The 24111-nt window shown below is 42.1% G+C and overlaps 1 protein-coding gene across 3 annotated transcripts; it reads right to left on the minus strand.

The window, feature by feature from the left end:
* On the minus strand, positions 1 to 23878 carry ATG13 (autophagy related 13). 3 transcript variants are annotated; one of them, XM_059849405.1, is made up of 16 exons: positions 23739 to 23878; positions 18250 to 18331; positions 17304 to 17384; positions 16556 to 16675; positions 15996 to 16042; positions 15297 to 15437; positions 14213 to 14253; positions 13578 to 13674; positions 13132 to 13230; positions 12309 to 12399; positions 7370 to 7503; positions 6054 to 6171; positions 5252 to 5329; positions 4833 to 4949; positions 4230 to 4358; positions 1 to 3029 (listed from the first exon to the last, which is right to left on the minus strand). In XM_059849405.1, the coding sequence occupies exons 2-16, from the start codon at positions 18316 to 18318 to the stop codon at positions 2952 to 2954; spliced, it is 1440 nt and encodes a 479-aa protein (XP_059705388.1). In that variant the 5' UTR covers positions 18319 to 18331; positions 23739 to 23878; the 3' UTR covers positions 1 to 2951. The 3 variants fall into 3 exon arrangements, with proteins under 3 accessions (XP_059705388.1, XP_059705389.1, XP_059705390.1); XM_059849406.1 differs by having other exon boundaries at positions 18250 to 18376; positions 23739 to 23869; XM_059849407.1 differs by lacking the exon at positions 13132 to 13230.
* Positions 23879 to 24111: the final 233 nt, after the last annotated feature.

Below are 24111 nucleotides of genomic sequence, written 5' to 3' on the forward strand. Positions count from 1 at the left end.
TTGCTTACACAAAAGTTTTATTGGAAATTCTTTGAATACTTGAAGTACACCGGAGACTTCCAAAACAATACACTTGAGGAACCTTCCCCTCCACCCAAAGTATTTGTAAATCAGCAGCTACATAGATACTGTCCTTAATATTGAGCAGAGCAGAGAGCTGCTAAAATAAACAGCCTTCATAACACAATCTGTGGCAGGCCACAGCAGCAGCTAGGTCTTTACTGAAGCAGAGCATTTGTGCAGTGGTCAGGGAACTCAGAGCCTAGATGTAGCAACTGTGTGTTAAAACAGAGGATTGTCCTGAGAAGAAGCAGGTAACTCAGCTCTGGAGAATCTCTTATTGCTATGGCCATCCAGCTCAACACTAGCAGCTTATATAGGCACTCTTCCAGCCTTTTGAAGGGAAGAAAACATGCCACAGTGCCATTTTGCCTTATGAGATGTGAGAGCTGTAGCTATGTTTGGAACTCCATCAATAAAGGACAAGTTCAAGCCCTGACCTCCTGGATGGGATTAACAAGAATGGCAGTGCTCCCTGCCTGCTCCACAGCTTGTTAGCAGAAGAGCACAGCAGGAGTGCTGGCTAGATGATGTTTAACTTCAACTATTCTCTATTCATATGGTGTGAACCAGCCCTTTGCCTCCTCTCTGCTGCTCTGCAGCCCAGATTGTATCACTTTGAAGACTAAACCTGACAACCACCTGTCTATGAACTACTTTCTACAAAGTGGCAGACCAACTTCCTGAGCACAGGTGAGAGGCAGTTGATCCATTAATTCCTTCTGCTCCTGCACCCTTCTGCAACCCTTTCCACCTGTGAAACAAGGTGGCTCTTGGATGGGTATCAAGTATTTGTTACAGCCCGTGTAACTGAAGCCCTGTTACAAACTGTTTTGTCTTGGAACCTTTTTTAAATGTTTGTGCATCTTACTTTGCATGGACAAAGCAATTTCCATGTGAGGTTGCTAAGAAGTTGAATCAGTTGAGAAAAATAAAAAGGTTCTGGTGGGTAATTTTCCTTCAATGAAGCTCCTACCTGGAGTTTTAGAACTTAAAAGGCATCCCACCAAATGCATCTCTCAACAAAAATTCTCATAAAGTTGAAAGCATTGCTTTGCTCTGGCCTTACAGTAAGCTCTGTTCTGAATTTGGCTCCTTGCTCCAGCAGTGGCACGGAAATAGTGTTCCAGAGTGGAGTGAGGTTCCCCCATCAGCTGCAGGCAATCTCTTCCAACAAAGAAAGTAGCTAAGCTGAAGCTGCCACATTGCACCAACTAGAAGGCTGGTTACTCAGCCACTCTGAGGAAATGAAGATGGTTTCTCAGTACTCAAGCAACACAACTCCACTTAAAAGAAACTAGGGGGAAAAGAAGGGGTTTTGGACAGTAAGGGGTCTTGTAGTTGCTCACTCTAGTTACATGGGGCAGGAAGAGAGAGAACCACAAGAAAACCCACCTTATCCAAGGTTCTGTTTAGTGTCACTGTTTCTCCTCCCATCCTTACATGAGGCAGAAGACATGCAACAGCCACATCACCCATAGAGCAATTCCAGCCAGTCACACTGTCAGTGGCAGGATTATTACAAAAATAAAATTTCAGCTACTCAAAAGCCAGCTGATTAAAAAGTACCATAAGCTTCCCAAAAAAGTGTGCTTCTTTAAAGAAGCTGCCTTCTGAATGGCCAAAGAACACTACAAATTCATCCATGCCTATCAGAAAACAGCTTTTTTACCAAGGCCCTGCCACTCCATTCCACTGATGTGTGCATTTCATTCTATCAGTGAGCCCTGACTGGATGTAATGGACACATAGTCCCCCAAACAGAGTATAATATTAATCAAGTCTGTCTTAGAAAATAAATATCTTGGATATTTTCCTGCAAAGAGAGACTAGCCTCACTGGCTAGGGTTCCATGGCACACTTGCTCTCTGCAGTGATCAGGACAGAATGACCCGCACTATAACATGAAAACAAAACATCTTTTAAATATAGGTTTCTTTAAAAGCAATAAATATTTTTTAATTCTTAAGATCATCTATTAACCATAAAGCAGGAAGGCTTGCAAGGATTAGAGGAAAAAATCTTGAACTAAGACTCCTAGTTACATAACCCTAAAGAAATAGGATTCCTAGTATTTACACTTATGTTTCAAAAGCAGAGACTATGAATTGAGCATCATCACAGCTGCTATGTGCAGGCTTGCCAACAGTCAACACTGTTAAACTCAGCATGGCCGAGTGTCAGTGCACTCAGGAAGAAAATGTGGAAAGCATTCCTGTAGTTTCACTCTTGCTTATCAGCCACCTAACAGAGAGCCTTGCACTGTGTAGAGATTCAATTCCTTAAAAGCAGGAAAACAAAGGTAACTTGGATTATGCAGGTCCCAAAGCTGACGTCTCTCCCTGTGCTCCAAGCACACACTCTGAAGTCAGGACGAAATGCCCAGTTCTGTGGAATGGATGTCCTGGACTTCAAACAGTTGAATTTGCTGAACTCACAGACCCTGGAAATAAGCCAAAGCTTTCTATGCTCTAACAGGATCAGAGACTGCAGGAAAAGTCTGTTAGCAAGAAGCTCTACCTAGGAAACTTATACCATAGGACCCTTGGAGGAAGCATATGGCAACTTTCCACAAAGCCCCTCCATACAGAACATAGACTGAAGAGAAAGTAAGTTTCCATACATTGGAGTTTGACTTCCTGTGTCCCTACTAAAGTCTTAAAACTGACTGTGAGCAGGAAAAGCGTTCCAGATCTATGTGGTGGTAAAGTTGAGGAGAATCAGCAGATGAGCCATATCTGTCATTGAAGAGAGAAGAGAAAGCTCACTTGATGGAGGGAACTAGTCGATGCGAACAAAAGGCAGAGCAGGGGCAATAGAGATATTTGTTGATGTCATCTCTAGGATGCTTTGAGGAGGAAGAATTGCTGCAGCAGAACTGGAAAACAGCTTCACTGCAAGGTTTCCACAAAAGCATCAAATTCTTTGACATTTTTCTCATGGACTGCCAGCTTCTCTGGTAACGAGTCCTGGAAGGTAAGGAAAGATGCAGATCAGGGCTCATTCACAGCAGACAGAAGGAAATTTTAAACCCACTAGGAAGAAAAAAATCTGTTTCTGAGTCATACAATCCCTCACCAATGCTCTGGGCTCACCTTTCTACGTGCACAAAAGCAGGAGCCCTCTGACAGTATCCAGCAGGTGACCCTGAGCAGGACACTCTGCCCAGAGTCTGTTTGTTCTGCAGGAACAGGAGGTGCACTGGGGCATCACCTTGTGCAATCTCCACCAGCTGCAGCACAATAACCCACTCAAATCATTGCCTTCATCAAGTCACTTGCTGCTCTCTGGTTTTCATTTTTCTCAACAGTATGGTACAACACCAGAGAGCCTATAGAGCGCTCACCCAGATGTGACTCACCAGCCACACCAGAACTCCAGCTCTGCTCAGGCTGCAAAGTCAGGCCTGGTTTGCCACCAAGTGAGATACCCCAGGATTAGGCAGGATTAGTTTGGGGGGGTTGCAGTGACCCAGAGCAAGCATGCTGCAGCAGCCTTCAGCTTCAAGACACACACCGGTTGCAGAGGCTCAGATATACCAGAAACAAATCTGCATTTATTTAGAATATATTAGGGAGGGACTCCCTTTGGGCAGGGTCTCTCTTCTGAGAAGTATAGGAAAGACAAGGGGCCTGTTAGAGTGGGTCCAGAGGAGGACACAAAAATGATCAGAGGGCTGGAGCACCTCTCCTGTTAAGACAGGCTGAGAGACTTGGAGTGATTCAGGCTGAAGATGAGAATGCTCTGAGGAGACCTTATTTTGGCTTTTCAGTACTAAAAGGAGACCTTTAAGAAAAATGGGAACAGACTTTTTAGCAGGGGCTGTTGTGTTTGGACAAGGGGCAATGGTTTTAAATTGAAAGAGAGTAGTCACACTAGATAAGAGAGAATTTTTTTATGAAACTGGTGAAAAATTATAACAGGCTGCCCAGAGAAGTGGTGGATCCCCCATCCATGGAAATAATCATGGCCATGTTAGATGGGGCTAAGCAACCTGATTAGTTGAAGATATCCCTGCTCATTGCAGAGGGGTTGGCCTAGATGACCTTGGTTCCTTCCAACCCAAACTATTCTACAATTCTATGAAGATACTTTTTTCAAACTAGGAATAAGGAGAGCATTATAAAGTACATATGATTTCCACAAACAGAAATTTCAGGATTCCATACCAAATCCTCTGCCATGGACTGTGCTCCAATGTCAATGGAGAGGCTGCTGAGTTGAGGGGGGTTTTGAAATTCACGGTAAAATGTCCCCAGGTCCATTGGAAGAATGTCATCTTTTGAAAATGCTGGTTTCTACAATCAAAGACATTGCTGTTAATTCCCAGAGACACTGGCTTCCCTTTTGTCATAATCTCAGGTAAAGTCATTACCTGCACTCAGTAAACATCTTGGCATTACAGCTGTTCCGCAATAATGCATATTAAATAACTGAAGAACAGCCAATATCACTTGATTTCACAATAGCACTTGAGCAGTTGGAAGAGAACATTTCTTTGGAATCTAGCTCCTTTTGGTGCTAAGAGAGAGGATGCCAAGCCCAGATGTTAGCAGAGAACTGAAATGGTATTTAATTTGTAGCTGTTGATGCCTGGTACCAGTGTCTTTGCAGTTCTGGGACTGCCACGCCCTAGAGTGTGGTACTGTGAATGATGTGTCCTTACCACTCCCACTGAAAAGTACTCTGACATCACTTGCCATCACCAGCAAGGTGGGCTTGCTGAAGCCCACCTAAGGTGCAGGTGTAAGAGCTCTGATGAGGGCACTTACAAAGTCGATCATAACAAAGTCATCATGGGTGTTCCCTGTGCTGCTGCCACTGGAGCCCTCCGAGTGTAAGCTGCCGTGTAGAGGAGATTCCGTTTCTGGGGATTCAGGAGGATTGACCTGCCCAAGAAATCAAAGACGGTGAGTACTGATCTTACAGTCATGTCTGTGTGTGCTTTGGCAGTGTGGGGGCAGTTAGGAGGTTGGACAATTAACATGAACTAGAGCAGGGGCAGCAAACACATGCTGTTAATTGCATGTCTAGAGAGCCCAAGATTCAACACAGGAGACTTCTTGAAACCAAAAAGATCTGAATAACTAGTTATTTTCTCCAAAACCAAAGCGTATTCAAGGCAGAGAATAGCATGGTTGTTTGCATAAGGGATGCTGAGAAGGCACATAAACCTCTGGAAGAGTCTTACCATGGGGTCGTTATCTTCCAGCTCAACATTCTTGGGAGCAAACATGGCAAAAGGAATGTCTAAGTTGGCCATGGTCACCTGAGGAGATTTAGCAAACAAAATTTCACTAAGATGATCTGCTTACCCGGCACAAAAAGGATATTGAATGTCTTTGTCGGGCCAGCTAAAAATGGCCCAAATCACGTCAGCAGTCAGGCAGGAGGCTGACAAGCCCATTTAAAAGGCAAGAAATCCAAAGATGATACTCATTGACCTAATGCACATACACATCTTGAGATGGGATTGCTTCTATACATATCTTGTATAACTTAGGCAAGGATTAATGAACTGCTACAAATTGAAACAATTCTCATTCCTTCATCCAAAAGGCCTACAACTGCAGCTCTAGGAACCAAGCAGATCTCTAAGCTGCCCTAGCTGAACTTAGATGCTTGCTTCTAGTGATGAACTGGTCTACTGCATGTTCCTTCAAGGAAGGGAGGATTGCTACCAGCTTTCCTAGTTTATGGACCTGTTGTAGTGGCAGATCATTGTGAGATCCAAGTGGAGTATCAAGTCTTCTATTCTCACATAGGGTGCTGACAAAGTGGAGTAAAGTCAATGGCTGTCACATCCCAAAAGGATTTTTTGAAAAACAAAATACACCTTGGCAAAACCTTGTAGGGAAATGCAGCAGGCAGAAATTTGCACTCTCAGTCTCTGGGGTCGCCCTGGCATTGGGTGCTTTTTGCTCCTCTATATATGAACAGATGGGAAAAGAAAGGTATTATGGTGCTCTCTGAGAAGATCTACTGCTTGTTACCTGGTTAATGGGTTTGTTGACAAAAGCTCCCACCTTCCGGATAAAGATAGTCTCCAAAAGGTCATGTGGGGAGCCACACTTTCCTTCACTGCTGTTGGATACTGTTTCTGTGTCCTCACTGGGGGAGGAAAATACATAATTAGTGCCTCCTGACACAGGGTAGATAATGTTTTTTTATGAGACTCCTTCATTTTTCTTGGTTTACTCCTACTATTGGAAGGAGAACAGAAATCTGTCCTTATACCATACCTTCCTCCTCAGTCAGGAGCACAAAAGGAAAGTGGACACTTGTGGAATTAGATTTTTTGTTTCAAGCTGGACAAAAACTATTTAATTGAATATAAAGTTGCTGAAATAGGCTTTTCTTCTGGGAAATGGGTTTTTACCTTGCTGTGTGTTCACAGCAATTCCTGTTCACCACTACTATTTTTTCAGTAACACGTTACTCACAGCTCTCTCAGAAGGTGAGAGATCTCCCATTATTTCTGTCACTCAGTTCACAAATGCAGCAGATCTGGTACATGACAACAGAGCCACTCCCAGTATGATTAATTCACTCCATGGCTATTAGGTACTTCCTAATAGTCTATTTGACCTATTTGTTTTGGTTTTTTTCCTACCACAGGTATTCAGAACTTTAAAACAAAATAATAGTTTTGTCCCATGGAAAGAGGATTACCCTTCAAGTATAGCCAGGAAAGTGCTAGTGCAACTGAGTTTTGGTTTCCCCAGAGCAAAACCTCTCTAACTCACAACTATGTGACCCCAGGAGAGATTTCTCAAGAAATAAATATGGTGATCAAAAAACCAGAAGGATTTAATTAGCTGTGAGGGAATTGATTTAGGACAGTTTGAGGTTGCATTGTTTCCTTTTAAATAATTTTGTGCCTAAAGTTTCTAACTAAAATGGTGAACAGATTTATGGTAACTACAACTGGCTTTGGTAACAATGCACATTAAGTCTCTAGAGAATTTAAGACTTGTTTTTGAACTTACTGCATCTTGTTTTACAATCAGCAAAACCAGCAGAAAAATTGAAAAAATTCTAAAATTGATAATAAAGTTGACATAGAAGAAGATACATTACATAGAAGAAGAATATTACATAGATTGAGAGGTTTAAATAGATGGGCAAGATCATTGTTTGGAGAAAGGCTGAAATAGCCCAAATCAGAGAAATCTGCAAGTTGATTTGAGGAATGAAAAGACAGTAGTTATGCTACAAACAATAGATAAAAAGGGGAAACAAAAAGCTTTATCTTAATAGGCTTATAAGTGGGTTAGCAGAAGTGGTAGATCATCTAAGACCAACCTACCTGCTAGAAGGAGTAGCTGCTGAGTAATGGACTCCATCCAGTGGGGTGCACATCCTCTCTTGGTCAGCTTGAGTGCCATGTGCTGGCTGGCTAGGAACTGGGGGAACTCCCCCTTCTTTGCCTGGACCAATCAACTGAGATAGAAAGAAACAGTCAAGTTAAGAAATCTCAATATCAAACCAAAACCACAGTGCAATACAAAGTAGATTCCATCATACTGGGCATAAGTTGTGGGGTTTTTGGCATATGACTGGGCTCTAGCCCCTGTGAGCCTCAGAGAGATGTCATGTAGGAGTGTATTATCACAATACTAACTCACTTTTTACTCCCTTTCTATTCTACCGTCAATTTCAGGCGTGTTTTACACTGCAGAGTTCTCTGGCTGTAAGTCCTCTGCTTCATGGGGAGGAATGGAGGAAAAAAACCTTACATCCTCTTGCTACAACCCCATGGCTCCCTACAGCTTCAGGAGAAGGGGAAGTGGAGAGGGAGGTGATGCTTTCTTCTCCCTGGGATCCCGTGATAGGATGCATGGGAGTGTTTGAAGCTGCACCAGAGGAGACTTACACTGGACATTAGAAAGCATTTCTTTGGAGAGAGGGGTGTCAGAAACTGGAACAGTGTTCTCTTCCTAGAGAGGTGGTCAATGTCCCAAGCTGCCAGTTTTTAAGAGGCATTTGGACAATTGCCTTAATACCAGGCTTTAACTTGGCCAGCCCTTAGCTGGATGTTGGATTAGATGCTCACTGTAAGACCATTCCAACTGAAATAATTTTATTTTATTAACATTGTGTCAGCAAAACTGGTGCAACACCAATATCACAAGCAGAAAAAGACTTCTGTCAACCTGGCTTATTTTTCTGATGAACCAATATAGCTATGTCAATATGAACTGCCAATGTATCCTATGTCTAGCCTACAGAACTGTGCTTGGACAGCTACAGGGGCAGCAGCTCTGTAAGACAGGCAACATTTGGAATCAGTGACAAGCTGGTGCAGCAGACAGGTCTGGTGCCTGCTCTCTTGGCATAGTTTTTCCACATGACCCCGTACCCCGGTAAAGTCAGGAAAGCTGAGGAGCCATTTCCCAACTCCTGTGGAAGTTGTCCTTTCTCTGTGTTTACATTCTTTCCAATCCTGACAGACAGGACACCACCAATGCATGCATTAGTTTCAATGCCTCTCTAAGGTGTTCAAGTGACGCAAATGGCTGCAATACCAGCCATGTTGCTTCTACTCTCTACAAGTACCTGGTGAGGGTGTGCAGCATTCAAGCCACCAGCAAAGAGTACAGGACACCCCATGTCAGCTGATCCAACTCCCAGGGCAGCAGGCTGATAGGAAAGACGAGAGCTGGACAGCTAAGAAAGAAGAGAAAAAACAAGGGCAAAGGGAGAGGAGAGAGGAAAGGGAAGGGGAATGCCCCACAGCCTGAATAATCACCTGTCACTAAAGAAGGAACAGGAAAAGTCAGAGGCACAGCATTTCGGGCTGGCAGAAGGATGCTAGATTTTCACTGGAATCAATAATGCAGGTTATTGTTCTAAAAAGTTCTTACTGCTATGAAGACTACTTGACAGTAGTTCCAGGGGACTAAGTCTGAACCTTGACAGGAAAAGAAGATTGGCTTCCTACACATATAGGAGGAGGAGGCTGTGCTGACATCCAGTATGGCTGGATGGTATGACTGACATCCAGTCTCAGGGAAGCTCTGCTCTACAGGCCTACTTCAAATACTGGTGTATTGGGTTACATGAATGCCATGGTGAATTTACTAAAGAGTTAATATTTTTTTATCCCAAAACAACTTCATTATCAACTGTTTGAACCTACTTCCATTGCAAATTAAAACAGCTCATCTTCCAGACCTCTTCAAATAGCTTCACTGAAAGAATACATGGTCCCATAAACGTGCCAGGTAAAGAGAATTGGGAAGCTAACCCTTGTGAGATTGCTTTAGGAATTAAGTGTTGGAAGCAGTGAAACCCAGGAGAAATTCCTTATACATCCCAGGCAGAAATCTATCCAGTCAGGTTAGATGAAACTTTCCTGTTTTGACTTGCCTGACCTCAAGAGTATTTCTTCTAGAGCTCAGTGTGAGCTCCAGCAGCACCAAAGCTGATGTCTTTTACAGGGATCAAATGAGGAACAGCACTTTGATTCACATGAGGCTAGTTCAGCTGAGTGGAGCTCTAATGACTACACAGGTTCTAGGGACATTGGCTGTTAACAGAAAACACTCAGAATTGTGCCTTACTAGTGTCTTTCACCAACAATCCTTGACAGCTGTTCTGTTTTAGGGGTGCTTGTCCTGTCTTTGGGAGACCTTCATCTGCAAAGGCATTTAAGAAGCCAGTCTCAGTAAAGTATCTGGCTCACTGTGGGTTCACCACTCTTTCCCCTGCACAACAAACACTCCACATTGTCAAATTTGTATTTTCCTGTATTTGTTTTGTCATGCCAGAACTTGTATTCTGACCATGTACAGCATATTCTCTTGACAACTCACTTGATGTGAAAAGGCCAGCCCCATTACTGGGACCTTCAAGGTGTCCGTCACCACAGGAGGAGGGGTCTGAAAATGTGTCTTAGTGACAGTAAAAACACACTGTGCACAAACACGGACAAACAGAGGAAACAAGGAAAAGAGAGAATGAGGGGGGAGAGAGAAAGAGAGAGAGAAGGACTTCAGAGAGGAATTATGAAGAGTTGGATGAACTGAATGCTAGTGAAGAGGTTTTGGCTGCAGCAGCCACACCTACACAAGAGCAGAAATCTCAGTATTGCCAGAAGCACATTCATTTTGTAAAGAATTGACTGTATTTTAATCTGAGTAAACCACTGAACACAGGTAATATTTTAGACTCCACTAAACCCTAACAGAAAGTAACTGCCAGAGACTCTGTTCCACAGTTAATTATAATTGGTACCAGTGAATTAGCAAGAAAGCTGAGCAGATGCCAGAAAAAGTCAAGTACTTTTTTTTTTTTTAATTTACAAATTACGTGTATTTCAGCACTCTCCATCCATCCATACTCCCTATCCTCCAGCTTTCTGAGGGATCCTATCTTGGCAGGTATGTGCTGCACCCTTAGAATAAAGGGGACCCAGACTACAGTGCAATTCAAACACACTGACCTGTGGGAACTCCATCAACAGGAGCAAAGCTCCAGAAGTACAATCTCACAGAGGGTGCTAATGCAAAAAGGGCAGTCCAAACCTGGCTCAGTCCCATACCTCCTCCCACTGTCATTTTCCTAGCAATGGCTTTCAGTTTGAGGAAAGCTTCAGCTTCATTTCTGGGTATTACCCATGGCCAGACTCTCCTGAATTTTGGGCTGCTTCACAACACACATATGCAGACATACAAGCTCACAAAGCAGGTGACAAGTATTTCCTTGTATCACACAGGTTAGGCCTCACTTTTACTGAGAAGACAGGCAGAGATTCATACAATTTGCCTACAAAATCACACATTTCCTAGTATTTTCCTAGTCATTAACCTGCACAGGACATGTAGAAAGCTGAAGAAAAAACCTAACTTCTTCCTTCCCTTTTAATTCAAAGTCCACTCTGCCAAGGCAGCTTTACAATTCTAACTGTGGTAACAAAGACTGGCAGTTGCTTTACAAATAAGGGCTCAGCATATGGCAACTATGAGCCACAGAAAAAGCAAGAATGTAGGCTCATACTTTATGTGAATCCTCAAGGTTCAAGTGGTTTCATGAAGCTTTTCCCCCTCAGTGACAGTAAGGCTTCATGAACCCTCTGGAAACATCAATTTCAATGTAGTTACATACACTACTACTGTTAAGTAACACTGGCACAAGCAAGCCAGTGGAAATTTCCTTATGAAATCTTTTGTATTTTCCCCACTTCAGGAAAACGCAGGACACAACTCAGCCACAAACTAATTTCCTGAACTGTGTATTGCAGAATAAGAAAAGAGTTATTCCATCAGACTTACCGTGAGTGCTGGCTAATTAGTTCAACACTGCCTGATGCCTGGTCTTTTTGGCACAGAAATGCTTCCTAAGAGAAGCTCATTTCTAGCTTGTTCATATAGCAGAATACATTCTGCTAAACCAGGCGTATTCCTCTGAAGCAGCAGAAAGACCCATAGCAAATTCTTTCAGTTTGGAAAAGCATTCCAATTATACTTCATTCCATGTTTCACATTGACAGTGAAAGAGATTTAGAGTCTTTAGATTGTCTTTAAAGGTCAGTAGAGCCATTTGCTTGGTTGGACAACAAGGCAGGGCAATCCTGAATATTTAAAGCAATAGGGCAATTGCAACTCTGGCTAAGTCTTCAAAATACAGAACTGTGGAGTCACATATGTAAGACAGTACAAGAACTTGGGAGTTTCTGGCTTTTTATACTCAAAAGGAAACCATTATCAATTTATTTTAAAATTGAAACTGAAATGAAATTTCCATGGGTAATTTTTTTGCCAATACTTAATCCTGCTGCCCCAACTAATTTTAGATGGTCCAATAAATACAGCTTTTGTCTTTTTTCTGTCTTTCTCTAGCATTTTCCTGGTATTTCAGTATTTCTTTCTCAATGTGTCTGTTACTTCTACTTAAGCTGCATGGCATCAATGTCTTGAATTCCTCCTCTTGCAGTACTGGTATGCAAATGTGTAAATGTGTAAGTACACTGTTGTCCTCTTCAAGCACAGCTCAACCCAGCTACAGGAATAGGCTCTTTTAATCCTCAGTAATTCAGTCTTTCTAGGCCCCTGGAATTTTGTTGAAAATAGTATCTAATTTCAACAGATTTTACTCTAGAGTGTAATGACATAAATAACCCACACATTCAATTTTAATTAGCAGCAAAAGGATTTCTGTTTGCACAAGAGCTGATGTAGGAATATGCAAACTATTCTTACAGCAATTGTTCTGTCTAGAAGTAAAAAGAGCCTGGTTTCTCTTACCTGAGATGGAGGAGAGGTGGAAAAAGATGTGGTACACACTTCTTGGGAATCTTCTACTGAGGGGTATACTGCACCATTGTCCTCACCAGCTCTAAGACAGCAAGAAAAAACCAGTTTTCTAACCAGAAATACTCCTTAAAACAAACAAATAGTAAAACACACTGGGACAAACACTGCAGGGAGGTTGAGAGTTTTTGGGTGTAGTTGAAAGGAGAATTATGAAGGGCTCTCATCTGCTTGCCAGATCTGAGGAAAAAAAAGTGGGAAAACATCGGTTTTCCTCGGGTGTTTGTCTCCTACCCCATGTAAAATAACAGGTGTTTCTAACTAATGCTTTTGTTATACCAGCTAGTGCTGCTGGCTTTGGTGTTTACACAGCCATTGTCAAACAATACCACTGGTCCAAACTTGAATGCCCTCACATTCATTTTAGAGAAGGCAAACCTCTCATCTCCAAAGAGAAATTAAACTGCTCTTCCCCCAGTGGAAATATCCAGGGATGCATGCATCTAGACATGTAGTTCTGCATCAGGATTCACCATTACACTTTCAAATTCCTGAAGGCAGCCAAGATTAAACATCCTCTGTGTCCAAGTGCTTCTGTGAAGAATTTGGGAAAATACTGGGCTTTGCTGCACTCAGCCATCTCAATGTGAGGAGAAAAATGTCACTCTTCATCACATGTTTAACTATGCCAATATGACTGACACTAATTCTCCCATGTCCCTTCCCATGCTGTCAACAAGGAGTGGAAAAGGCTCTGTATTTGGGCATAATGGATGCCTTTACCATGGCCCATGACTTCAACTCAGTTTTTCCTCACCTGTAATTGCAGGGATGCATGGGTGAAGAGCTGGGATAGGGACGGTCCACAAAGTGATCAATTATAATCCCCATGATAGGAGGGGTCCTCTCAAACTGCCTGCAAGGCAACAAGCAATGGTGTTACTGGCTTTTTCTCTCTAACTCTTCCCAATTCATGGTGCCCTCACAGAAAACCCTTGTGTCTATTAATGGGATGAGAGCATCTTTACAATTTAGTCCTGTGACTCCAGGCATGCATCAACAATTTGGAGTTCTAGAGCCTGGCTCAGGGCTACCCAAATACTCCCCTTGCTGAAAGGTTTATCAAGAGAGAGAGCATTCTTCATAAAAGAGAATGTCAGCAGGAAAGGATAAGCAGAAGGGAAAGATTTGGGGGCTCAGAACATGAGGGGTTTAACAGTAAATTATTGTAAAACAGTTTCTGGCATGATCACATTTTCTCACCTGGTTGACATGAAAGCAAGGTTGATTCTGTAGGCACAAGACAAAGTGATGGTGCCCACTGGGGTACCCACTGTCCCAACACGGACTGTCTGGAAACCTGTAAAGTTAAGGAATAATTCTCAGTTTCACTGATTATTTATGTGCCACACTTTTTTATTCTGAGTTTACATTATCTTATTTCAGTAGTGTTACCATTATCTCTTGCAATCTGAACGCTAAAAACACATGTAGAACCCATAACAAAACAGCAGCACTAGGTTGCCTTGCTGGTAGGCTTCACTTGCAAGACGTGTGATGTTGCTTCCTGGTTCCTTGACCTAAAATATTGTTCTGAAGTGCTTCTTGTTCCTCAGTAGATCGTGATCTCCTTTACCAGTCCTGCCCCTTATCAACATAATTCTATATTCTTATCTCAGTTCTGTATCACTAGAGTCAAAATGGCAGTCACCTGAGACTTTGTCCAAGTACCACCATTATACTTGTCACCTTGTGACACAAGGCTGCACTGGCAGAGCCAGACAAAAAGCATATGTAAGCCTCACACTAATTCTCCTTATGGTACTTGGGAATAGTAACCAAAAGGCAGTCAGAATGCAACACAGTTCTGCTCTTGTTTGTGTGTTCTCTAATCATACCTTCTCCCAAGCCACTCAGCTGGACTTCACCAAAATATATCCTGAAGGAAAAGGAAAAAGAAAAGCTGTTGGATCCAGTTGAGACATGATGTTATACATATCCTAATTCCTTACTTAAGTTTGGGAGTTGGAAGGCTGGAACTACTTTTCCTCTTCAGGAAAAAAAAAAGTCCAAAATAAATGGCTGGAATGCCCATCTCAAAAAACCTTACAGCTGCTCCAGAAGAACAGGTCATGTAAAAAGAAGGAGAAAGAGAAAATGCTAGTCCAATCAGAAATTTCTCTTTAATTTTTTTAGGCCTCTGTGGTTAAGTCTACAGTTCAGAGAAAAAATGTGACGTGATACAAACTTCACAGAGAGAACTGAGTCTAAAAGCTGATGCTCATCACACAACATAAAAGATGAACTGTGCTGTAAGAGTTGCTCTTAAGCACATGCCAAGTCAGCAATGGAGGCAAAAAAGTGAAAATGGCTGGAACTTGAGTTTTCAGCTGTACAAATGATAACAAACCTGAAATTTACAATCATATAAATTAGCTATGCAAACATGTCAAAGACTTTTCTCACAGCCAGAAACAGAGTCTGGAAGATAACTATGAACTACAAGCCAGTCAGACTCACAGGCTAAACAGAGCTGAACCCAGTATTTGGATGTGTAAACTGCAAAAACTACGGGACATGGAATTGAGGATGCATCTTTAAAATGGAGTAACAGGAGAGAGTCTAAATCTATGCTGCAAAAGTATACATTGCAGTTATGTGCAATGTAGAGAGGCATTTATCAAACACAAGCCAGACACGAAACAACTGGATGCTAGTAAGCAATTTAAATGATTCCATGTAGCATTTTTTTTACTCTTCCTAATATGGCAGGCAAACACTTCACAGCCTATGCTTAGCTTTTCTTTCAATGGCTCAAGTAAAGGCCATAAGGTGATACATAGACCAAAGTTTTCTTCTGTCACTGATCATAGTACTTCTATACAAATAAATTGATTTTATTATTGCTCATCCCTTTTTAACTACATTTGCAGCTACACTGTGCAACCTGTTTGCATTTCAAATGGGAAATTTTTGCTTTACCTGTACAATATTACATATTCGTGGCCTTGTTTCCTAGAGAGTCTGTAGGCTGGAGTTACTCTGGTTATAGCAAGCAAAGACTTCAGCAGTAGAGACAGCCTGTTGTATACAGTGTATGAAACTTTGATTTCTTTGTCACACCTAGAGAACACAAAGGAAAAAAATTAGTCTTTTGTCCACAACTAAGTTTCCTGGATTTGGGGTTCTTGTTTGTTTTGGTTTGCAGTTGCTTTTGTTTATTTTATTTAAAATAAAAATGACTCTGGGCCAGTTGTTTAATATTACTGCCAAAATGATACATAAAGCCCCAGTGTGGCTACCTGTACTGACCAACCAGCTAACCATCCTGCTTCAACCTAGTCACCTGCTGTAGAAGTAATTGTTGAAAAATGCCATGCAGACTTCTACTAAACAGAGACATCATTTCAATATGAAAAACATTTGTCATTACTGAGACGATGAATTCTTGTATCTGAGGAAACCTACTAGTTGTAATGGAAGAATGAAGAAGGAATTAAATTACTAGTTTATTTTCTTGACACTGGTGCTTAAATAGATTGACTGCTGCTCTAGACAAAGAGAGGAGTTCTCTCTGAAGTGCCCTGGGCCACACAGCCAGTATGTGCTCTGATCACCATGGATTAACCACATGTGCCCATTGCATCAGCTAAGAACTACAAACACAAAGAATGCACTTACTTTTCATTCATTTCTAGACACCAAATTTCCAGCTCCATGGAGTCCCCCTGGATCAGAGAAAAGATGGCAAACAAAGGCTCATTTCAGAACACAGACCTGTTCAAACCTCATTAGTGATCAGCAATGGCCACACCTCTCAATGATTTGTCTCCTGGCTCCCACTTTCTTGTGATGCAATGATAGAAAAAGGTGCACTGGAAGTGTCCCTGCACAATTATATCACCTGAGGGAATACCTTCTTTAGAATGCCTAAGCTCTTCATCGGCTAAGAAATTATTTTTTTTAAATTTAAAAATTTAATTTTCTTAAAATTAATTTCTTTTAAAAATTTAGATTTTTCTGCTGTGTCATTTGTGTGTTTGGCCTCAGATTTTTGCCGTGAATTGCTTCTGTTAAACAACACATTTAATTTCATTAGCATATCACCTAACTTAATAAGATTTAGATATTCTCACATTGTCTTGGATTAAAGGGCAGGAGCTCTGGGAGTTGACTTAAGATTCAAGCAAAAAACCCCACAAACAAAAAAAAAAGGGCATCTGTTTTGACTCAGTTCTCACCTCTGAGGTTTTGAGAGAAATCTCCACGCACATCGACCGTCCAACAGCAGGCAGCTGTCCTGCCAGAGCTTTCTTTGCTTCATGAGTAACCTCTGGTATATCTTTGATTGCCAAATTGAACTGCAGAACCAAAGAGATTGTTCCATTTATTTTATTTCTTTGATAAACTGCCTGATGGTACATTTCAGACAGGCTCACAGACCCATATATAACATACTAGGTCAGTGTCCACTGAAATATTTATGAAACAGAAAATTCCCAGCTGGGTTCAAGCTTTTCATATTTACAAAGATTCCCTTCGTTGCTAATTCAAATGTTTTTCTTGATCCTGCTATAAAAAAATATGCTCCTTTTTCCTCGCTTCAGTCCTATCTTCACCCACAGAGTATCTTGAGTCTTTTCAATTTTAATAAAGCCCAATAATAAAATGTCCTGAATTGCAGAGTAGCAAACTTCTGACAGATAAGAACTCATCACCCCACCCCCAAACAGATCTTGGAAATGTGCCTTAGCTGACAGGAGTTGCTGAGAGGCATCATTTCTCTTTCCCATCATCAGGCTGTAAGAGTCCAGAGTGATTTGTTGCATGTGAACAACAACCACCAACCCCTCACAACATCACTGACATAACTAAATATAGTACTACTCTATGAATAATTATTATTGTCTGCACAAGACTGTAATAATCACATGGTGTTCTCAGCACACACACAGAGCTATGGAGTTGCTTTAAAAAATAAGACCTTACCCAGTCAGAACCTGTTGGGGAGGATGATGAGCGGGTACAGATTTTCTCTCCAAGTCGGGCCTGGACAATTACTTGTACTGTCTGGAATAGAAAGAAAAGGATACTTAGTAATGTTCTGGGCTCAGCACCAGCTCTGAACCTCAGTTCAGAGCCTGAGCTACACAAGCTCCGAGTGAAAAAGATGAAAGGGCTGACCAGGATGTAGAGAAGTAGAGTTTGCTACACTGTTCTTCAGTTCTAATCAATTCAAATTATTACATGTAACAGGCAAATGTATTTCAGAAAGAAAATCATTTTAGGCTGACCTTTCTCTCTAACAACATTAAGAGACAAAGTCAATTTTGCAATCAGGATTTGCAGTTTTCAACAGAAAATTCAGAAAAAATTACAAAAATATCCCAGGCCTGAACAACTAAACTAAAGCCAAATGAATCTGTACATTTACACCAAAGCCACTGTCAGATTATCTTCTTACATCTAGGTATAAAGTGTGGCCAAATTTTATTATTATGTATCAACATAATTCGAAAGAACATTCTGGTATTATTGGTTTTGGATGCAATATAAAAATTAAGATAGGCTGAGAGAGTGGAGTCCAGCAGATAAAGTACCTAACAGCTGGTGGTTAGACATGCTGCTAGAAACTCAAAACTGACAAGAGGTGTGAAGTGCCTACAGCTGATTCTAAAGCAAGATGTTTCTGGAGGATGGAAGAGGATTTGAGAGTAGAAAAAAGGGGAAAATATGTTTTTCTAGTTGTTCTCAGAAATCTCCTACATTTGACATCAGCTCTTCTTGCTTTGTTCTTCAGGAAGACAAAACAAAACAAAAAACCAACAAATCCAAACCTCAATCTTGTTACTCTAGCCACACCAAGTACGTCATTTGTTTTGTGGTGTTTTTTAAACAAGGAAGAAGAGGCATTTGTCCAAAGGAGAAAAATTACCTTTAAAGCAAAAAATTTGATGAACTTGTCCAGGTCCTTCCTGTCCTGGGAACTGAGATCAGTGTCCATTGCATATGGCAATCTGAAATATAGCACAGGTCTGGGAATGAAGTCGTCTTCCAGCTTTCTGTTTAGATTTCAAAATATTTTTGCCATTAGAGGCCATCTCAAAAGAAATTAAAAGTACCAAAGTGCTCTACCTTTCAAAATCTGAACATGCTAAAAACTTTGGGATGTGAGTGTGTGGTATAAATGCACATTGCTAGTTTACCTGGTCAGTGCAAAGATAAAAAAAAATTAAAAAAACAAGGCTTACAATTAAAACTCAGTACAAGTTCTACAATGTTGCTATCTTAATTTTAAAAAACCAAAACAACCAAACAAAAAAAACAGAACACCCCAACACCATAATGACTGCATTCTATGCCAAGCTAACCATCAGACATGGAGGTCTTTGCATCAGAAATAATGTATATTCAGCTATCAGCACTGGTGAAAACCTAGCCAAATTGTTTTCTTGAGCCTGAAATTCTTAGAACAGTATTTCAGTGGTATTTCAGCAGAAATCTATGTAATAAACCATTGCTGGAACAGGCTACACTGCTTCTTTACTTTAAATAAAGAGTACTTGAAGTAAAACTGCGCAGCTACAAAATTTACCTACAACCAACTGAAAAGACAAATTTTTGTCAAGAAATAGACCGAAATCCTCCATTCACTTCTCCTGAAAGCTCTGATAATAAATACTTAGCTTTCACACTGACACTGTCTTGTTTTTCAAAATACAATTGTTTCTAGGAACACAATGAACTTGCACAGCATCTGAAGCAGGGAAGGGCAAGGCACTAATCCTATTTTTGTCACCATCACATCACATGGCCTGGGATAAATCACAATTCTTCTGTCTCTCAGTTTCTTCACATGTTAGTTAATAATCATATAGAGACCATTGGGGAGGAACGCCTTAATTAGCAGCATTTGTTGTAGTTTTTGCTTGTAAGCCTTCAAAGCATTAATTCACTCTTGCCCCCGTTGCAGTTTTGAGACAGCTAATCAGCCTGAAGCAGCTTGTCAGACATCCCGTATTTACGGAACGTGCTGCTCCTCGCAGGAATGTCGGCCAGCTGAGGTCAAGGAGCACGAGCAGCTGCTGTGCACAACGTTATTCAGTGTTCAGTCATTAAGCAAAGACTGAACTTACAGTAAGGTATGCTATTTATGCAAATTAAAGCTTGCAGGGCAAAAGGGCCAATAGCCCTGTTCACACAGAAAATACAGAATCTTTCATGACCATGCACATGCAGAACTTCTATTTAAAATATCACACTTAATGACAGTAAAGCCCAATGCTTCAGGAGCATCAATCAAAACAGGCTGCAAGATAAGAGTACTGCATTTCCAGAGCATTTTATAGAGAACAGTGCTGCTTTCTGAATGACTCTATAAAAAGAAACCTGGACGTACAGTATAGTTGAAAGTTCCTAGGCTACATTCATACCACATCTCCTTAAGCTGTACTGTTCTCATTATAAATTATAATTTAAATTGAGAACAAACAAGACAAGTGATTCAACATCAGATGGATTTTCAAATTATCCTTTGGATATTTTAACCTCGTTATTGAAACTGTTATCCCTTCTTTCCCTGTGTTCACCTCCACTAGACAGATTACAGACCCTTTCCACTGTTGGGGGTGCAAAAGGAAGGCATTTAAAGTGCTTGACACAGCACTCAAAATTAACAAAACCCAACCCTTTAGTATAGACATGTACCACTACAAAAAAACCACAAATCCCCCCAAACAAGCAAGCAAACAAAACCCCAGGCAAGAACAACCTGTTATTATTATTTTGACTTAATTAAGTACAGCACTGTAAGGGCTGAGTAGATCTGAGATCTTTGACAAATCTGGCTGATATAGGCAATAAAATACAGCATTAACAGGTATGTTTTTCTCAGCGAAGAGAATGCTGACATTGAAATACTAAAAAAAAATATCATACTGCCTTTTAATGTGAAAAGTGATATGTGACTTCTGCAGAAAGATACAAGGAAGTATATATCCTGATATTGTGGGAGAGCTGTCAAATAAAACACCCATATTTGCCTTTGGAGGCTGGAAAAAACTTCTGACATCAACTATTTCTAGATACTTGGGAATGAATGGAAGGTGTTAGGCTCACTGGTCTGTTAGGAAAGGAAACAAAGTTGATCATCAGCATGGCTCCATGTGCAGTACAGAAATTTGTTCTAATGACTCAAATATCTCTAGAGAAGAGAAACAACCACCAGAGGGTTCAAAAAATGAGAGCCTCATGGCTCTGCGTTGCTGCAGCAGGACTGGATTCTTCTTGGAAGATCTGAAACTACTTGTAACATTCATCAAACATTTGGAGATTCATACTGCTACCTCTCAAGCTCCAAATGCCAGCAACAGTTAACCCAAAGTAGAGCAGAAAGTATCAGGCAAGGTTTCCTGGAAAGGAATAAATAATTTCATGGGAAAACTGGGACTTTGGAACTCAGCTCCTGAAATGTCTAAGGGCTCTCATCTGACAGCCATCATCTCCTCATTTTTGTAGGAGGACCTCTGGTGATTGCCTGAGGCCTTCTAAGGCTTAGAATGGTATTCACCTTTAGAATCAGTCTTGGTAAGAGTTAAGATGGAGCTAGAATTACAGCAAACTTTTTATTGACAGAAATTCTTTGGTACTCTCAGGTTAGCTGCCACAGCTGACCTGAACAGGAAAGAAATTATTTAAACTTAGTTCCACTAAACTCAATTAACTTTTCACATCCCGTAGGTTACAATGCCAGCACGGCTCCTTGTTAAGTGCTACTGCACAGGCCTATGCTTAGCTCAAGGATAACACTGGCTCATTTTACACAGAATAACAACTAGAAGGAAATAACCTTTGGTCTAGCTTTGAAAAATACAGATGACTGATCTCCCCTCAACCAGGTAATCCATTAAGTAAACTGATATATCTGCCAGCACATGATGCAACTAGCATCTTGTTTATATGGCTTTTTGCTTTGTCTCCCACTTCCTGCAACACTTGTTTTTATACCATTGCTTTTATTTATATGCCTTTGTCTTCACTTTACTATGAACAGAAACATCAGAAACAGCAAAGGAGAAATGCCACATGTGGCTCTCTTGACTAAATCCTTATTCCTTCTCCCAAGGTTGAGACAGATTTTATCCAACAGTTTAACATCTAAGTGTTGTGCCTTATACACTCTACTGCTATTTATACCCTCCTTCTCTGAGAAGACGACACATCAGCATAAGGTGATGGCGCTGTTCGCATGATGCAAGGAACTGCAAGAGCCCTCCCCTCAATGCCTCGGCAGAGCAGAGAGGCACTACAGCGACAGGCATGCCGTGCTCCAAGCCCTGCTCCGTGCTCCCAGCCGCCAGCAGCCCCGCTGCCGGCAGACACCTGTAACCCCGCACACCGCAGGTGCACGGGAACACCTGGGATCACCGGCATTACACTACGTGTTCCATGCACGGGAATTGAGCCAGTACATCTCTCTGACACCTACAGAAACAGGAAAGGAGCACAAGCACCTGACACACACCAGGCATTATTACTGCTGCTGGGGAAAGCATATAGAGGCTGCTTCCATCATCTCCTATATTTCTCTCTGAGCCGTGGCTGCTACAACTTAAAGTTATCTTGCTTTCTTTTCAACCAGACATTCATCAATGCAAAATAATTACTCATGGTTCTTATGTCAGAGTGAAACTGAAAAGACAAGAGGGAAGAAACCAGAGTGGGTGTAGCGGTAAGGAGAGGGCTGTGGACAAATCTTCGTTCCCAGTTACCAGACTGTGCACCCCAGACTGCACTCCTTGCCCATACCACTCTTCCAGAACTTCTTTTTTAATACAGGACCAAATCCAATCTCCAGAAGTGTCCTATGAGAAGCTCAGAAAAGCCTTGTTGAATCATGCAGTAAACAAGAAGCACATGGAAGTTTCTGAAGATTTTAAGAGCTCCTACAACAGAAGCTTCACTGCAAGGAGGTATTTTGAGCACACTAATAAGCAACTATATAAAGATCTTCATAAATACAGTGCTCTGTTTCAAGACTGGGCCTACAAGTCAAACTCCAGTATCCTACAATTACTTAAAATTAATCTCCATTTTGCCTTCTTAGCAGATTAGTCAGAAACCTAGGGAGAAGTAGCAAACAGTTCTAAGGTGTGACACTCTCATTCTTTGAAGTTGGTGGATTTTTTTTAAAGAAAAGATTAAATTCTATAGCAGAATAGAATAAATTCAATAGCAGAAAACCTGTTTTACATAATATAAACATTCTGATGTAATCAAAAGCTCTGTAGTTCACTATATGCTCAGGTTTTGACTGATAAAGAGGTAATTTTTCCTCCTGATCAGGAAACAGACTCACTTTTTAACCAAAAACTCCACAGCTTAGTAAATACCTTACTAAAGCCAGCACTGCCAGCTCCACTGACTTAGAAACAAAATTAATTAATTCCTGTTGACCAGCAGTTACATCCTGTACTTCCCTAAGGTCTAAAAATGGTATCAGTCCAAAGGTCCATCCTCTCAGTTTGTTTGTCAAGCCAAAGTATACAGACTAAACCAGAATCTGCTCCTACATACCCTGCACTATAATCACTAACACAATCACCATTGCTCAACGATTGTATGAACCCATGTTCAGAAATGTTAAGATTATACAACACCATTTAAGCAAAATAAAGTGGTCCTGTATGAGCCTTCTGGACATCTACAGACAGCCTGGCTCATCTGAAAGACTTGCCACAAGAAGGAAGGGTCTTCCAGGTCAGGCCACTCCTGCAATAATTTGGAGATGCTCTAAACTTTATTTGGACAGCCAACTAATTTTCAGCTAAGGCAGTAATTTGCCGTGTTTTTTCCCCTTGGTATGTGCCTAGTCACATTGCTTTTGGGATTTGTGAGCAGGCAGTTTGTAGGCTTAGTCCAAAGAGTCCCTTTTCTACCTATTCACTGACATGGAAAGTGTCTCTGCTCCCACCGAATCCACAGGAACGACTCTGTCTGTGCCCTAAGAGCTACACCTCCCACAGGAAAGAAAGACCACCTGTAAACCTCTGCTCTTTCCCAGCATACCACAAACTCGCATCTCACAGGAAGACTATACAAGACTATAAAATGGAGCGTGCGGTCTCAGATTCTACTATTTCCAAAAGGCTGTGAAGCATTTTGATTTTAAATGACCACCTGCTGAGAATACAGCGGGCCACATCTTTCCCAGGCTCCACTGACAGCCACCAGTCGTTAAGGAAAACGAATCGCAGCCGACACGCGGCTGTCGGGAACCGAACCCCGCGAGCAGCGAGGCAAAGCAAAACGGAGACGCGAAGCCGTAGCCAAAGGTTTAAGACGCACGTCACAGCCCCCTCCCCTGGAAGGGCCTTCCGCAGGCTCGCGGAGCTGCCAGCCCTGCCCTGCGGGGGCCTGCGGTACCTGCGCGGGGCCGGCAGTGCTGGCAGCGCGGCGGTTCATCCCGTGCGGGGCCCGCTCCGCCGCCGCGCCCCGGCGCCTCCTCCGCGCCCCGACCGGCCACGGGGAGAGCCCCGCGGCCCCGGGGCCGCGACCGCCGCCTCCAAGCCCCGAAGCCACTCCCGGGCTCCGGCCGGCGCCCTCCTCCTTCTCGTTCCCGGCCCGGGGGTCTCGCCGCGAGTGTCAGCGCCGGCGGGGATGCGCAGCCGGCGGCGGGGGCCGGGCTGAGGCTGCCGCCACCCTCAGAGCCGCGGGCTGTGCCGCGCCGCCGCCATCGCCGTCGCCATCGCCGCTGTTTGTTTTCATCCGCTGCGGGCGGGGGGGGAAGGAAGGAAGG

This window comes from Haemorhous mexicanus, chromosome 6 (assembly GCF_027477595.1).
Source record: "Haemorhous mexicanus isolate bHaeMex1 chromosome 6, bHaeMex1.pri, whole genome shotgun sequence".
NCBI lineage: Eukaryota > Metazoa > Chordata > Aves > Passeriformes > Fringillidae > Haemorhous > Haemorhous mexicanus.

Bases quoted from the DNA above. Each gene is read 5' to 3' on its own strand.
- ATG13 (XM_059849405.1), bottom strand. From the start codon at position 18,318: ATGGACACTGATCTCAGTTCCCAGGACAGGAAGGACCTGGACAAGTTC. The intron at 15,438-15,995 runs GTAAGTGCATTC...TGTGTTCTCTAG, and splicing joins TGTCTAGAAATGAATGAAAA to GTGTGACAAAGAAATCAAAG. The intron at 13,675-14,212 runs GTATGATTAGAG...TTAACTTTACAG, and splicing joins GCTGAGTGGCTTGGGAGAAG to GTTTCCAGACAGTCCGTGTT.